General features: G+C 47.0%; 1 protein-coding gene across 9 annotated transcripts in view; it reads left to right on the top strand.

Moving 5' to 3' along the window:
- Positions 1 to 16,816, top strand: part of PPFIA3 (PPFI scaffold protein A3) — a 966,668-nt gene that overhangs the window by 870,571 nt on the left and 79,281 nt on the right. For 8 of the 9 annotated variants that reach the window (XM_085616258.1, XM_085616264.1, XM_085616259.1 and 5 more), the window contains one exon: positions 9,744 to 9,811. In XM_085616258.1, the coding sequence (XP_085472384.1) occupies positions 9,744 to 9,796 (53 nt within the window). In that variant the 3' untranslated portion in view covers positions 9,797 to 9,811. Of the gene's footprint in view, positions 1 to 9,743; positions 10,929 to 16,816 lie in introns of those variants that run through there. The other variant, XM_085616262.1, reaches the window with a different exon arrangement.

Raw genomic sequence — 16,816 nt, 5'->3', positions numbered from 1 at the left:
ACTTCGAATGTGCCATATAATGAGCGCCATAATGACATGGTGTAAAATGTCACATTCCAAATGGTGGCCTTAGTATTCCTCACTTTGTTATTCCCAGTTACAGAATAAATGCCTCCATAACTCATTAATCCTTTATATACAGCAGAGTACTTCAGGCACAGTTGTCTTGGACATCCACATTGTTGAAGAAAGCTCAATCCTGCCGAATTGTATTGCGTGCTTTTTCACATACCTCTCATTTGACACATCCTAAAAAGATTCATATCTGTTGGGGTCAGTTTGTATAACTGAACCTCCTTGAATTGAATAATTCACCGCAGCACAGACATCCTTACTCCAGTGGTGGTTCAGACACCTTATGAACAATCACTGCTCCAAAACATATACACACATATCCAAACAAAGTCGCTGCTGGTTCCCCAAGCCTCTTCAATGTGGCAAATGTGCAGCAGGGTAGTGAGCCCCTATATATCCAACAATCGAGTTTCCCAATATCACACTGTCTATCCGGCGTATTAAAATTAACCGTTAAAGCACCTTATTACCCCTTTGGACTACCTATCCCTCCGCCCTAAAAACTCCTTACTACCTCTGTACACTACCCTTCCCTGATCCCTAGATACTTCCTACTACCTCTGTACAGTACCCATCCCTGAGCACTAAGAACTTCTTACTGCTCCTATTTAAAGAAAAATCCTATTTTGAAAAAAAACGTATTCAATTGTAATTGTTTACATTTATTACTTCTTAATTACTTTACATTTAATTATTTAAAATTATAGTAATTTTACTTAACTACTTAAATTTTTATTTATATTATTATTACAATTATAAGTAGCATAACTTTTACAAAATAGGTTTGTCTACATACACGCAATCAGTCTCTCTCTCTCTCTCTAGAGAGAGAGAGAGACAGAGACAGAGACAGAGACAGAGAGCCAGCCAGCCAGCCAGCCAGCCTCCGGTGGTCCCGATTGCGGTTGCCTGCCCGTCATGCAGTGACTGTTTGCAATGTAACACCTATTTATGAGTCTAACCTAGCTTCTTATAGGCTTCTATCCATTTGTATTTGCGGCCTCATTTCCTTTTCTGGCTGCTTTTGGGGACAGTGTTGTACATTCCAGCGAGATATGGATGCACTTTAAGCATGCTCAGTGTATGGGTATGCTTACTATTTTGGAACACTTTGCTGCTATGATAGCTCTTACCATAACAGGAATGGGAGTGTTTTCTGCAGAATCTCAAGCATGTATTTTTTAATGCCAATTGGTTTATGGTTTCTAATTCGATTTCAAGTCGTCCATAGAACTGAGGATATGTAGTTCTAGGGAACTGATCATCTAGCTGCCGGCAGCATCCAACCGTAAGATGGGGCCATCCTTTCTACTGCTTGCCTAGCACCTTCAATAAAGCAAATGTGTTACCCCAAGAAATAGCTCTGCTGTGCGTGTTAAAGAAAGTTCTTTTAAGTGAGCTGGCTAAAAACCAATCTGTATATTTTATGGGTGCCTGAAATAGGAGGCACAGTGCCATGCAATGAAAAACATAGTTTACTCCACCTGCAATATAATAATAGATCTGAAAGAAACACGCTAGTTATAGATTCCTTACCTTAGAATTACCCCCAGACTAGATCTGGAAAGTTTTTACTTCAGCAGTACCTCTGCGTGTCGGAAGGTCGCGTCGTTGGCTCCGCGTCCGTCATTGGCGACGGAATGACGTTGCGGTGGCTACTTAGACCCCACCCTTGCGCGCTGACAACAATTCTTTCTTTTTCTGACTTTTTCTCGACTTTTGTCAACTTCATTTTTTAAGTCCATCGACTCCTGGTGCACGAGGGAAGCCCGGCTTCAAGGCATGCGGTTCCTGTAACCGACTGATGTCAGTTATGCATGTGCCTCTTTTGCCTGGAGCGCGACCACAAACCCAAGTCGTGCTTCGACTGCCGGTCGATGGCGCTGAATGCTTTGCGGGAGCGGTCCCGAAAGCTGCTTGAGCGCCGGCAGTTGGCTCCCCACCGTTCGAGGTCCCGGATGCGAGGGAGGTCGAGGGACCAGTCGCGGAGCCATCACCACTCGTCCAAGTCATCGAAGTCTTCGCAATCGGGTTCGGGTAAGTCGAAGCACAAAAAGAAGTCGAAGAAGCATCGTTGCTCTCCGACTTCTCCCCGTCGGTAGGCTGACGGGACGAGGGATGCGGGCGGTGCCCCTCCCATGGCTTTGTGCGCGGAGCCCGAAAAGTCGATTTCGGGCTTCCCTCCCTTCCCAGGACCCGGAGCGACTTTTACGAGGCGATGCATTTCATCTTTGGGCGACCCAAACCTCAAACTCGGTTGGGGGGCCTAGGCTTTCTTTCCTCTCGGCTCCAGCCATGGCGCCGCAGGCCCCCCTTGGATCCAGGCCTGGATCGGGATCGGGATCGGCGCCGGTTGACCTTATTACACCTCCACTGGCGCAGCTTCCTCTGGCACCGCTACCGACGCCAGTCGTGTCCCCGGCCGGCGTCGACCCCGGCCTCCATCCCGATGTAGACCTGGACCTTGAGCTGGACTGGCATCGCCCAATGCCAGATCCGGCGCCAAGAGGGGTTTTTGTACCCCTGCTCACGCCTGGGGTCCCTTTTTGGAAGATTGGCAACCTGAGGGAGAGGAGGAGGACTGGGAGGGGTCAGGTGACCCTTTAACTGATCAGATGGAATCTGAGCAGGACTGGAGAGAGGAACTCGGGGATGCCAGTGGTCTTGACACATCTCCTGACCATGGCATGTTGTCTCCTCCTACCGTGGCTCCGGAGGAGGGAGCGTCATACACAGTGGTGTTGCGTAGGGCAGCCGTGGCCCTCAACCTCGAGCTTCCTATGGTGGCGGTCAGGACTAACCTCCTGACAGAGGTGCTTCAACCGGCAGCGAGCTCTTCGGAGCCCCTGCGTCCGTTTAATGAGGCCCTTACCGACGTCCTTTTGGGCACGTGATCCAGGCCCAACTCGGGGGCACCTGTGGATAGGATGATTGCCCGACGCCACCACCTGGCTCCGGGCGACCCCACTTTCCTCTCCCAACACCCCACCCCGGAGAGCTTGGTGGTCCAAGCCTCCACTTCCAAGGGCGCATTCCCTACCGCTCCACCGGAAAGGGAATCCAAGAAGCTGGAACATCTTGGGAAGAACATTTTTTCTACCACGAGCTTGGCACTACGATCGCTCAACACCACATGTCTATTGGGGCCATTATCCCCACTCTGTGTGGGATACGGTTGCGCAGGTGCTGCATCCGTGTCCGGAGGAGGCCCGGACAGTGCTCTCCCAGGCTGTTGCCGCCGGGAGGGATGCAGCTAAGATTACTATCTGTTGTGGGCTGGATACTGCCTCTCTAGGCAGGACGATTTCCACGTCTGTAGCCCTTCGTCGCTACGCCTGGATGAGATCGACTGGCTTTTCAGGGGATCTCCAGAACAACCTGATGGACATGGCCGTCGCCTTTTTTGGCGACAAAGCGGACAATGCTCTAGAGCGTTCCAAGGACTCACGGCCTACGGCCAAGTCCTTTGGCCTCTCCAGCTGCCCAGCACAGTCTGCTTTTCGGGTTGCCCCACTACGTCCCGTCCAAGGCCACAGGCTGCAGCAAGTTTCCAACCTTCGCACGGCCTGGGACGTGGGAACCAACGCCGTGGTTCAGGGGGCCAGCAGGCAGGCCAGTCCACCAGCCTCCAAACCCTCCTAGTCCGACCTTTCAGGCCCATCAAACTCCAGAGGGCGGCAGAATTTGCCAACACCTCTCCCACTGGTGCACCATCATGTCAGACAGGTAGTTTTTGCAAATAGTCCGAAGGGGGTACTCCCTCCCCTTCAAGGCTACCCCTCCAGCTATGCCACCTCAATACCACCATGTCGGAGGATCACCTGGCACTTCTTCAACAGGAAGTTTTGGCCCTCTTGGCCAAGGGGGCCATCGAGCTCATTCCTGCCCCAGAAGTAGATTGTGGTTGCTCTACCCACTATTTTCTGGTACCCAAGAAGGACAAGGGCCTGCGTCCTATCTTGGATCTCAGGAACGTCAACCGCTTCGTCCGGAAGGAAAAGTTCAAGATGTTGGCGCTCACTCAGGTCTTGTCTGCCCTCGACCCTGGAGACTGGATGGTAGCATTGGACTTGCAGGACGCTTATTTTCACATCCCCGTCCTGCCTGCCCACCGGCATTACCTGTGGTTCACGGTAGGCCACGAGCATTTTCAGTTTACCGTGCCCCCCTTTGGCCTTACCAGCGCCCCTCTGTTGTTCATGAAAGTGATGGCGGTGGTCACAGCTCATCTGCGCAGATCAGGGGTTCTAGTCTTCCCCTAACTCGACGACTGGCTGTTAAAAGTGAGCTCGCCCCAAGCAGTCGTCTCCCACCTCCAGACTACAGCTGACCTGCATTCGCCGGGGTTCTCCATCAATGTTCCGAAGTCACACCTGATTCCCTCTCAGAAGCACTTCTTCATCCGAGCGGTTCTGGACACGACGTGGTTTCGGGTTTATCCTCCCGACAGCGAGTCCGGGATATTAGGGCTATGATTCTGATCTTTCAGCCTCTATCCCGGGTTTCGGTCCGGATGACCCTGAGGCTGCTGAGCAGGTGGCATATGCGGGCTCTGCAGTGGGACCTGAAGTTCCAGTGGGCGCAGCATCAGGGGAATCTGTCTGATTGCGTCCAGATCTCGGAGGGCAGTGCTCGACAGGTGCAGTGGTGGCTCACGAACCAGGATTGGGTCAACGGCAGATCCCTCTCCCTTCCCCAACCAGAGCACGCGGTGGTGACGGAAGCTTCCCTTCTGAGATGGGGCACTCACATGGGAGAGGAGGAGATCAGAGGCCTCTGGTCTCCGGCGGAGTCCGGGCTCCACATTAACCTTCTGGAGCTTCGGGTGAGTCGTCTTGCACTCAAGGCATTCCTTCCCTCTGTCTGGGGAAGAGTAGTGCAGGTGTTCACAGTCAACACCACCGCCATGTGGTACTGCAACAAACAGGGCGGGATGGGGTTGTGGACCCTATGTCAGGAGGCCCTCGGCCTCTGGACATGGCTGGAACATCAGGGCATATTAACACCTGGCAGGTTCCCTGAACGCCAGGGCGGTGAACTCAGCCGCAGGTGCATGATGGATCACAAATGGCGTCTTCACTTGGAAGTGGTGCAAGGTCTCTTTCAACAGTTGAGAGAGCCTTGGTTAGATCTATTTGCCACCGAAGAGAACGCGCAATGTCCGCAATTCTGCACGTTGGTATTTCCAAGTCGGCACTCGCTAGTGGAGTTGCAGTCTGTTGTACGCCTTTCTGCCTATACCACTTCTGCCCAGAGTGCTGAAGAAGTTCAGGCGCGACTGACCCAAGTAATTTTTGTTGCTCCGGATTGAGCACAAAGAGTCTGATATCCCGAGCTGCTCAACATGGCCATCGATCCTCCGATTAGACTGCCTCTTCAGGAGGATCTTCTATCGCAGCAGCAGGGGATGGTCCTCCACCCGAAACTGTCCAGCCTCCACCTCCTTGCGTGGAGATTGAGCAGCGGCAGTTGACATCTTTTGAACTGCCTAAACGTTTGAGATGTAATCTTGCCGTCCAGGCGTCCCTTCACTAAGATGGTATACGCCTGCCGGTGCAAACAAGTTTGCGGCATGGTGCACAGCAAAGGCTGTGGATCCCCTTTCTGCCCCTCTTTCTGACGTTCTCTTGTTCCTGCTTTCTTCAGCCCATCAGGGCTCTGATCTGGGCACTATCAAAGGCCATCTCTGCCTTCCTTCGGCTTCCCGATCAGCCTTTTCTTTTGAAGTCCCCGGTTGTCAATCGTTTCTTGAAAGGCATAACTCATCTTTTTCCTCCTATCTCCTTCGTTCTGCCTCAGTGGGACTTGAATCTAGTCTTAACTTTTTTAATGTGCGCTGCCTTTGAGCTGCTTCACAACTGTCCTTTAAGGCTTCTGACGCTTAAAACTGCTTTCCTGGAAGCCATCACATCTGCCAGACGGGTGAGTGAGCTCCAGCCCCTTTCTTCCAAGCCTCCTTTCCTGTCTGTCCATCCAGGCAAGGTGGTTCTCAGGACCTGCCCAAGGTTGTCACTGCCTTTCACATCGGCAAGAGCATCACTTTGCCTACCGTCTTTCTGCATCCTTCGAAAGAGGAGGAGAAGCACCGCCGTCTGGACCCAAAACATGTGCTTTCCTTTTATCTGGATCTCACAAAACAGTTCCAGGTGGATGACCAGCTCTTTGTTTGCTATGTGGGCGCCAAAAAAGGTTGGGCCGTACACAAGTGGACTATCTCCTGATGGGTTGTTTTGTGTATCAAAGTCTGTTATTCTCTGGCAGAGGAGCCTCCAGTAGGGATGCGAGCCCATTCACCAGGGCGACGGCAACTATTGGGACGTTGAGTTCCTCTGAATGACATTTGGCAGGCAGGTACGTGGGCTTCGTTGCACACCTTTACCAAACACTACTGCCTTGACAATCAAGTCCGGAGAGACGGCTTCTTTGGCCGTTCTGTTCTCCAGCACTTTCTGGTTTGCTCTTGGTCGCTGGTTGGTATTGCTGGGGTATCTATTCTAAGGTCGGGAATCTATAACCAACGTGTTTCTTTCAGATGAACAAGTTACTTACCTTCGGTAACAATATATCTGTAAGAAACATGAGTTAGTTATAGACTCCTTACCGCCCCACCCATCCTCCCCGTTCTGCGAACTGATTTCTAGGGTAAAGGATGTCCTTTGAGGGCCCTAATTTGTGCACCAGTGGTCGGTGTCTTGCATGGCTCTGCGTTTCGGGTGCGGAAAGTCGTGTAGAGAACTGATGTCAGTGTGCGAGGGCGGCGTCTAAGTAGCTACCGCAACGTTATCCCGGTGACCACGATGCCAACAACGGACGCGCAGAGGTACTGCTGACAAAAAATCTTTCCGAATCCAGTCAGACGCCTGGGGGTAATTCTGTGGTAAGGACTCTATAACTAACTAATGTTTCTTACACATATATCGTTACCGAAGGTAAGTAACTTGTTCTTTAGCAGTCCACTTCATGGCGACTTGTTTCCCTTGTCCCACTGTTATAGCCTGTCATGGAACAGCATTCCACAATAGCTAAATGCCACAGTCAGACGACAATGCATTTAACACATTTTTCAACAAATCCCCATAAGCTGGTCAGTTAGAGAAGTAATGTAGGCTGGAAAGTTTAAACTGGCCTCTCGTATGAGTGATATATCGACACCCACCTTGCAGTTACTACAACAGTTTGTGGCCATGTCCCTGAAGAAGGAGTCTGTCAGCCATGCTTCCTGAGGCACAGCTCTGCTGTTGAAAGACCTGAACTAATCATTGTGCAGCGTGATAGATAGGGATGCTGCCTATCTCTGCTGAATCGTTTGCGTGCTAGTGCTGCTGTCTTTTGATGGCATTTCTGAGGTTCAGGTCTATTTCAACTGCGCATTGTGAGAAGTTGATCTGCTGCATGAAGTACATGGCTTTATCGTTTTGGTATCCTGAGCGATAGCTGTTGTCTGAGAAGCACATCTGTAACATCTGTGCACTAAGACCTCCTTTTTAAGACCAGAGGCTCCTAGATTTTCCAATATGTGGGATTGCTTGACGGTCTAAGACACACACATGTAACATCTGTGTAACCTGAAAAATAGCACTTTTGAAAGTGATACGCTTTTTTATAATGCCTGTGCAGGATCAGGGATGGCACTGAAGTCAGAGGTACATAATTGTAATATTGAAAAAACCTAAGAGCAGTTCTCGAGTCTCAGGTGCACATCTTGAAATACGTCATCGGAGAGAGATCTTTGCAAGCTTGTAACCCCTGCTCAACATGAGCTACAGCTCTTTCCGAGGAGCATGCCTATTCTGCTGTCAGAGTTGCATGTCTTTGTTGTCTGAAAAATCTGAGGGGTAGCTCAGGGCTTTGAGGTACACATGCTTTCATCTTTCCTGTGACTCCAGGGATAGCTCTGCTGTTTAAGATATCTGACTGTCATTAATGCATTCCTAGACGTCACTCTGTTGTCTGAGGTGCACAACTATAACATCTATGTAGTATCTTAGGTTGCCATACTGCTTGAAGTTCATGCCTGTAATATCACTTAAACCTAAAAGACCACTCGACCGTCTAACGTGAAAGTAGTAATGTAGATGTTTGTTCACTGTGCTTCTCTGTTCCTCTCCAATGCCCCTCAAGTGTTATTGAAAGTGATGGTGGTGCTTGCAACACATTTTCTGAAGTCAGGGATTCTAGTCTTTCCCTGAATTGACGACTGGCTGCTGAAGACGTGAAGACACGCATACGCTTGGCATTCATTACTGATCGCCAAACCACAGAGAACCTTTTAACAATGTTGGGGTTCACTATCAACTTAACTAATTCACGCCTGACTCAGTGTGTTAGCCAAGGCTGCTACCACTGGGTAGGCATGCGGTGTGCCTGTCCACATTTGCTAAGCTGCTATGCAGGTGTCATTCCACACGAAGCACTACTGCTTGGACATCTGGTCCGTCAAGATGGGCATTTTGCCCGCTCAACATGCATGACTGTTTGGTTTGAGCCAGCTCACATACCAAACCTTATGGAAAATACCGCTTGGGTATCCATTCAAAAGGTGAGGAATCTGCAGTTACAAGTCTGTATCAGAAGAACAAGTTATTTCGGTAAAGCTCTTTTTCGTAGATACTCTATCTAATCAGATTTCTCCCCAACCCTCCCAGCTCCTCGGTATGTGAACTGGGCTCTTTTCCATCTAATAAGGTCCCAAGTTTGAAGGTCTGGTTGAAGCCAGTTTATTTCTGTACTCTGTCTTGGGACGCGAACAGCCTAGAAAGCAGTTGATGTCAGCATGCATGGGTGGAGCTTATAGTCAGCTCAGTTTGTTACTGCCGTTGTGCAGCCATGCGGTGTACAGGAGTACTGCTAAAGACTGTCTGGATCCTGTGTGAATATTCAAAAGATGAAGAATACGAGCTTAGATAGAGTATTTACCAGAAAGAGCATTACAGAAGTAACTTGTTCTTCTGATAGAGACTTCTAACTGCAGATTCCTCACTGGGTGAAACAAATATGCAGATACTTTTTGCTCCTCCAGCTCCCTTTAATCATGCTAAATATTCTTGGTGCCTCTGGTGCTGGAAATATCTGGACCTGAGGTCCTGATTAAAGCAGCACCATTTGTTCGGTACAGCATTTTTGTCTCTGATCGACAATGGAATTTGTGACACCACAAAACGTAAGTGGTGCTCCACTTTGCCTTGAGACTAGAAATTTTTCTAGGCTGCTGTCTACAGATATAAATATTTTTTTAAGGAAGTAAAGTATTCATTATAATTGTCTTTATTGAAGGCAGGTAACTTTGTTCTCCATTTTAGATGGCCTCTGTAGAGCCATACACATTACCTGCCCAAGTCCCCAAGGGTTTCATCCTGTCTTCTTCCTATTCCAGACATACATTAGAATACTAGAATGTTACCAGCAGTTGTCTTTATAAAAATTTGAAAGTCATATAGGGTAAAACAAAAAGTCTACCCTAGTTGTGCTGAAATTCTACAACAGAAGTGTTTAGAGAGCCTAGTGACAGGGAACATTGAAAAGGTTGCAACTCTAAAGATACTTATCTTTCTCCTAAACCACTTGTTACTTGTTATTCCTTTCTTGTTCAACTCTCATAATCTCTGTTGTCAGTTATTCATGTCTGGAGTGTAGGTGTACCACTCAGTGAGTATTTGTGTGTCTTACAGGTGGCACCTCTGGAAATCAGCGTGGGGAGAATGTCAGGACCTACTCCTGTTAATATTAGTCTGAAGAGGTAAGCTTATGACGGCACAAAGCGCCAATACCAGATTAGTGTGTGTGGGTCTAGTTGGATAGAAATTATGAGCAGAGAATTGTCATGTCTTTTTTAAAAAGAAATGTATTGAACGTTTTGTACAAGGCAAGAGAAAAGATACATTACAAATGTAATAAATAAACTCCTAATATACTGAGTTGATATTCTGTTTGGGACTTCAGAGTGTTGGTGAACCCCTTGCAAGTGACAAGACTTGTTAAGTACATGCAGATAGGGTTACAGGGCCAGGTTGTCTTTGCGGACGTTGTAGTTTGCTGCAGTAGCAAATTAGGATTAACAGTAGAAAAACTGAGCAACAAATAAACTTGAAAGGTAAGCGGCAAGTAATGCAGTCTTCTGTGGCATTGGTTGTGTGCAGGGGGCAAGGACATGGTGGAGAAGAGTATTGCGAGATGCGAAGAAGTCTCCACCTTGGGAAGCTATGAGCAACGCGAGTGCAGTTTGCGGCGTAGGCAGAAGAAGTGGTTAGAATATCATATACTGATGTGGTCTTACATGAGGTTGTTGGAAAGACGCCAGTGCAAAGCTACTCTGAAAGCCAGAATGATCCCACGCAAATCACCACAAAGCAGGGGTGATGCTGTGCAGGAAGTATTCCAACAATATTGATCTATGGAAGAAGGGCGGCAACTTTGTGAACGCATTAATTTTTAATGAGCTCGTCCCAGCCCAGCGAGAGAGGATACTTCCAAAGAACCCTAGCCTCCTTGTGACAGAGCAACATGCTCTTGGCCTCCACCCAGGCAATAACCACATGATGGCATCCCTCTGCAGAGGGTGGCACTACAGCCTTAGAGGCATGTAACTGAACAGAACACAAGAATTATTGCCAAATCAAGGAGGCAGGAGAGGGCCTTACATGTTTTTAGAGCCCACAAACAAATCACAGTTTGCATATATCTCAACTGTACATGTTGTTTTATTCAGAAAACCCTAGGAGCAAACGTTCCCTTTTCCCAAGTTTGAAGAGAAGACCCTAAGACTAGTGAATCAGATAAAATAAATCCATGATCAAAATGTATAAGGACAACAATACATTTCCAAGTTGCTAAAGTACAAAATTATGTGTGAAGAGAAACAAATATAAATATATAAAATCAAACAATATTAAAAAGGAATGCTTATAAAAATGAGTTTATTAAAAAGTTTTAACAATGATACCACAAAATTCACTGTAAGTGATTAGCTAGAGCACACTGTTTTCACATTATTAAAAAACATTTGTCAATTTACAAATATTACAAAAAAGACAAACAAACTGTCGACGCGGCGTTTCGGTGATAAAGTATTTCGTCACCTTCTTCAGGACAATAGAGCAATTTAAAAATCTTTGGTCGTGACTCTGTAGCCTCTAGATTATCATATTTTGCTATCAGGGGGAATCCATTTCCCATGTGTCATCTTTAACGACCTTGAGGACACTGTTACTGCTCCTGTATACTCTGTATTTCTCTAAAAACCCGTATTATTAAAGTATGGGTCTCCTTTTCAGTGTATTACACTGTAAATAATTCTGTATAATCCACTATTTCTTTGCAGACTTGGACTGTTGATAGTCCTCTTTATTTTAAAAGAGCTCAGTTCCACTTATTCAATTTGTGAGATTCATAGAATATATTAATTGGCAGAATCCAGGAAAGTGGATCTCTGGACAACCTTTTACCTCACAGGCCAGGCGTTATTAAATTCAAGCCTTTGTATGTGAGGTCTGCAGTTCCCAAAGAGAGTATCTACAATTGACTCTCTGAAAATAGAGTGGGAAATGACTTTCCGTGTCGCTATCCTGCAGTCAAGTGATCAAGGGAACGTTTGCTCTTACATTGATATATACCCATCCCTTTTCCGAGGATCAGGGTACCTCCCTTATATTGTGACAGTATTCACAAAACTCTTACAGCTGATCAGTCACCTCAGTACAGAAGTGTGTGAGCCCATGGCATACCCAGAGCCTATGTTGCAAATCATCACTCACCAACCGGCATCGGCGACAATAGGAGTCCACTGCAGGCAGAGAATTTAAATGTGATAGAAGGGTTGATGTGAATTTTATAGATGGTGAAAGAGAGATTACATTGGAGAGGGTTCCTAATGGATCATGGGTAGTTTACCATGATGGTTGATTAATAGGCCGCTAAGGAAAAGGAACTAGGGAGGTACGTTTTTGTTCATGTAAGATTTGGAGACAGTAGAGCTAGTGGCAGGTGACTGGAAGCATGGATTTCTGGGAGATATAGGAGCTAGAATGAGAAGCTATTTGTGGAACAAAGGGATTGATTAGTGGATGTGGGGCGGGTGGTTGGGGAAGAGATGGAAAGAGGAGCTATTGGAGTGGGTGACTTGTGGAATAGATAAATATGGAGTATGGTAACTGAAGTGAAGGATTCATGTGGGAAAGAGACTGGCGGGGACCAGCTAGGCGAAAGTATGATCGAGAAGGGATTATTAGTCACGGAAGGGAGTAAATGATAGAATATATAGTGGTAGAAATGTTAGCGGTGAGAAGGAGTTGGGTTGATGTGGAGCTTATTAGTAGGAAAATAGTTTTGTTGATGGTGATTTTGAAAAGGAGGGCTGGTGAAGATGGAGAGCAAAGTCAGTGGTGGAGCTAGGGATTGTGAGAGGGAAACAGTGAAGGGGGGATTGGTTTAGAAAGGATAGTGGGAGAAAGATTGCTGGTAGTGAAAAGGTTGGTTTGGGAGCAGTTGTTTAACAAACGAATAAACCTTGCAGTGCAGCAATGTGTAGTATCAAACCTAAGATACTGCAAAGTGGATCTTTCGTGACAGCTCTCAATAATGTGCACAATTGGCTGAATTCATTGTGCAAGCACACAATCATAGTTCAAAGCCCGACTAAATCATCTAGTGGGGTAAAAATAGTGTAAAAATATTCCTGTAGGTTTCTGATTGAGCTTATAACATTTTTTACTGGTATCAACACCTGCCATAAGAGACTTTACAACCCTTTGGCCCATCTATAAGATGTAGGTGAGGCCAAATAAGCAATCCTATCTTCAATTTTTGTCAACAGGCTGTTTGGACCAGTTTTCCAGTTGCCATGATGCACTGTGTATTTCACTTTAAATACTTTCTGCCTGATGAACATGTAACAAATGTATGAGTTGCAGTGCATTGGTAATATTTCCTCTGCTTGTGATGCATAATGGTACCCTGTGGTGTGTTGTGGACCTCAAATGTTATTGTAGGAAGCTGGCTCTTCGTGTGATATATCAAACAGCCGATATACCATGCAAAGATTCCTGGGGTTCCCTTATGTGTAGACAGGGCTTGCTATGCAATCCCAAAATGCTCTGTTAGGATGTAGTGTGGTTGAGCAGCTTTAGGCCTAAGCCAGAGGAGTGCAAGACATCTGAAAATGCACACAATGATTAATAAATGACACACTTGACTTAGGAAGGAGATCCACACCAATTTATACAAATACCAAGTACCTTTATATATGATTTCACATCATAGAAAAATCGGTCAGATAAGTACGTTTTTAAATTTGAATATAAATTCTTTTGGACAAACTGAAATTTCTGAGTGCTACCATGTTATCCTGTTGAAGCAATAACAAGTTATGCACACAGGTACAGTAGACCGACTCACAGGACCAATCTCCAGGAGTTAAGGTGAGTGTTGGGCAAGGTCCAAGGCAGCACCAACAGCATACCACCAGCGGCACAAGGGCAGCCGGGTGCAGGGTGCAAATCAGCATTGGGAGCTCAATGGGTTTCAATGGGGATCGGTCACTGTAAAAAGAGGCTGCAAGTGCTGTCTAGCAAGCCAATCGGGCTGAACCAACAAGTGGGCTCAGACCTTGCGATGCTCGGGGACCGGGGTACACCTTCAGTCCTCTTCTCTAAGGTCCAAGGGCGACGGGTGCACGGGGTTACTTATGCGTCAAGTTTTTCCTTACCGGATCAGTCGCGGTTGAGGGGCCCTACATGCAGAGACTGCAGGTGACGTCTGGGAGTGCAGGAGGGATGGAACCATGAAGGACTTGAACTCTGGAGGGCTGGGGAACCTTGTTGATAACCTGTGGCCCACTTCATGTTGAACCAGAGGCGAAGGGTGCAGTGGTGGCTTCAGGTGTCTGGTTTTGGCAGTTTCCGGAGGCCACAGAATCTTCTCTTTTGGAGTTTCTTCAGAACAGGTCTGCTGTTCACTGAAGGTCTTGAGTATTTCTCAAAGGCAGGCAGTCCTCCCAAGGGCGAGTTTACTTTGGCACTTTTTTGGATGAGAGATGCAAACAGGCGGGCAGGGTTGGTACCAGGTCAGCTGCTTCTTCTCGGCTTTTGCAGCTCTTCGGTGTCCTCTCTCTTCTTAGGTCGTCCGGATCTGCTTCTGTGGTGCATGGAACTCTAAATGCTGAATTTAGGGGAGTGTAGGGTAGTAGCCAATGGATATCTGACTCTTGGGGTCACTACGCACCCTATATGATCACTTCCTGTGGGAAGTGGGCAAAACCCTGTCCCCGAATTCCTAAGTATGCCATCACAAAGATGGCTAATCCTGAAAAAAACGTGTCCACCTCACAGTAGCACACCTTAGGGGTGGTACTAGCCTGGAGGTGACACGCCTACCTGACTAGCTAATGTTCCTGCCAGTCCAGGTGCCAAGGGAGCACGGGACAGGGAAGGTGGCTTCTTCTCCTGTGAGGGAAGCCAGATTCACATTCCAAAGGTGGCAGCTTCTTTGAAGCTCGCCGGCCCAGGGAGGCTAATCAGCAGGTCGTTCTGTGCAGCTGCACCCATGCAGGTAAGAGTGGTGGGGCCAGGTTGGGGGGGGGGGGGGATTTTGACAGACGACAAGGGGAAATTATTTATTAATTTCCCCTCGTCGTTTGCTGAAATACATCCCTCCTCCTGCTCTTACCTTCACAGGCCTTGGCTGGTCCTGTGGGAAGAGGTGTTACTCCCTCCTCCCAGACAGGTTTTTCTTCTGGGTCTCCTAAGACCAAAGGCTCTCACCCTAGAAAGTTAGAACAGTGCCTTGGGTGACAGGCTGGCAGAAACTAGTCAGCAAGTACACCAGTAGCTGGTAGGTTTTCTCTGGGTGCGTGTATTGGTAAATCCCTCTAGTTGGGTTTACCAATATGAGAGGTTTGATACCAAATATCCCTATTTTCAGTGAAGCCATCATGTTGCTGGGGAACAGCATATGTTTTAAAATGGCTTTCCTGGACACTTGTCCTGGCAGTAATCAGACTGCCAAGCACAGGGGCATGCATGTTTGCCCTCACATGTAATATTCAGAACCCTGCCTAAGGGCTGTTAGGCCTATTGTAAGGGTGACTTATAAATATTACAAGCAGTGGTAGGGGACATGGCACACACGGATGTGTGACATGTCATGTTTTCACTTTTGTCTGCACCAAGACACACAACCTGCAATAGCCGTGTATCATGTGCCTGGTGAGGGGTCCCTTGGGGTGTCACAATTTGTGCTGCAGCCCTTATGTGCCCTCTTTAGGACCTTGAGCCCTAGGTACAGTGGTACCATTTACTAGAGAATTACAGAGGTTGCTAAAGCTTTTACCAATTGGGGGAACAATTGTACAGTTTTTGGAAAGATTTCTGGCACTGGGGACCTGGTTAGCAGGAACCCAGTGCACTTTCAGTCGAAATCACAATTTACAGGGTAAAAAGGTGCAGGTGACCATGTCAAAAAGGAGGCAAATTCCTAGAGTCATGAAAGTTGTAAACCATGTATTGGCAAATGAAATATGTGTTTGAAAAGTCTGCTAATGATCTTCCTTTGAAAAGTTGACTAGTGTGGATCTGCCTCCCCATTGATACTTGTGATCAGGTAACTCCACATCATCAGGAATCCTGGACTGCATGTCCCTGGAAAAGGGGACCAATAGAACAGCACAGAACTACCTTAAACACAGCTGTTGAAGAAAATCTGTTTCCGATGCATATGTCTAACTGCAGATTACTCTTTTTTAGAATATCCCCAGACTGGATCCGGAAGGTTACAGAGCAGTGTTCCAGCACAGTACTAGGTATTGCAGTGCTGCTCTGCATTGACTTAATTCCATTCCGAAAGTGACAGAGTGGAGCCTCAAATAAACGCCACCCCTGCACGCCTATGTCAGTTCTTTTCTTTCTGTACCTCCAAATGCCTATCTGGAGCTCCGCTCCCCTTTTCTATTTTTGTCAGATTGACACATTTTTCCTTCAAAAATGTAAATCCAGTGTGCAACGGAACAGTGTCCCCTCCTAAAACTAAAGGCTCAGCTAAGCGATCGAGGTCAACAGATAAGTTGAAGTCCAACTGAAGTGTACATACAAGATGGCTAAGCGGCACTCATCCCCATCCCGCCATTCTCCTTTCAGAGAAGTCTCAAAGGCGGCACTCAGTCACGTTCCTAATTGTCTAATCTACAATAGAGTCTGTTGCACCCCTGGTACACCCCGAGTTTCCCAGGTTATCTGTGACACTGGGGCAGATGAAGGCCTTTAGGGAGCTCATGATGCCCATTTTTGGTACTCTTCCAGTTCCTTCTGGTGCACTCCAGGGATCCGCAATATACTACAGTTAGGTTACCGCTGGCGATCTGCCCAGGGATGCAGTCTGTACCTCTCGAACCCAGCTTGGTTCAACCAGATAACTATCAAGGTCTCACCACATTAGTAAAAGTAGAAAACCTGATATAATCCACCATTGCAACACTGTTGAAGTCAATGGGATTATATATAATGGGATTTTCCTGAAGGAAAGAATTCCTATTCAATCTTGTACCCCCCCTATTCTCTCCAAAAATGCCTTTAAAACTTTTAAACATAACCTACTCAGAAGAAACCCGGAAACATTAATCTTAGACCCTTCCTTCAACTTAAAAAAAGGTGCTATTATTAACAACTTTATATTCTTTACTTCTAAAATGACTAAATGGCAAAACATGCTAAATAATCTGTTGAAGGTACAGGAATTGAGAAACATTCCTTATGGC

This window comes from Triturus cristatus, chromosome 7 (genome assembly GCF_964204655.1).
Source record: "Triturus cristatus chromosome 7, aTriCri1.1, whole genome shotgun sequence".
NCBI lineage: Eukaryota > Metazoa > Chordata > Amphibia > Caudata > Salamandridae > Triturus > Triturus cristatus.
The sequence above is the reverse complement of the archived record's forward strand: the minus strand, read 5'-3'. Positions and strand labels throughout refer to the sequence as shown.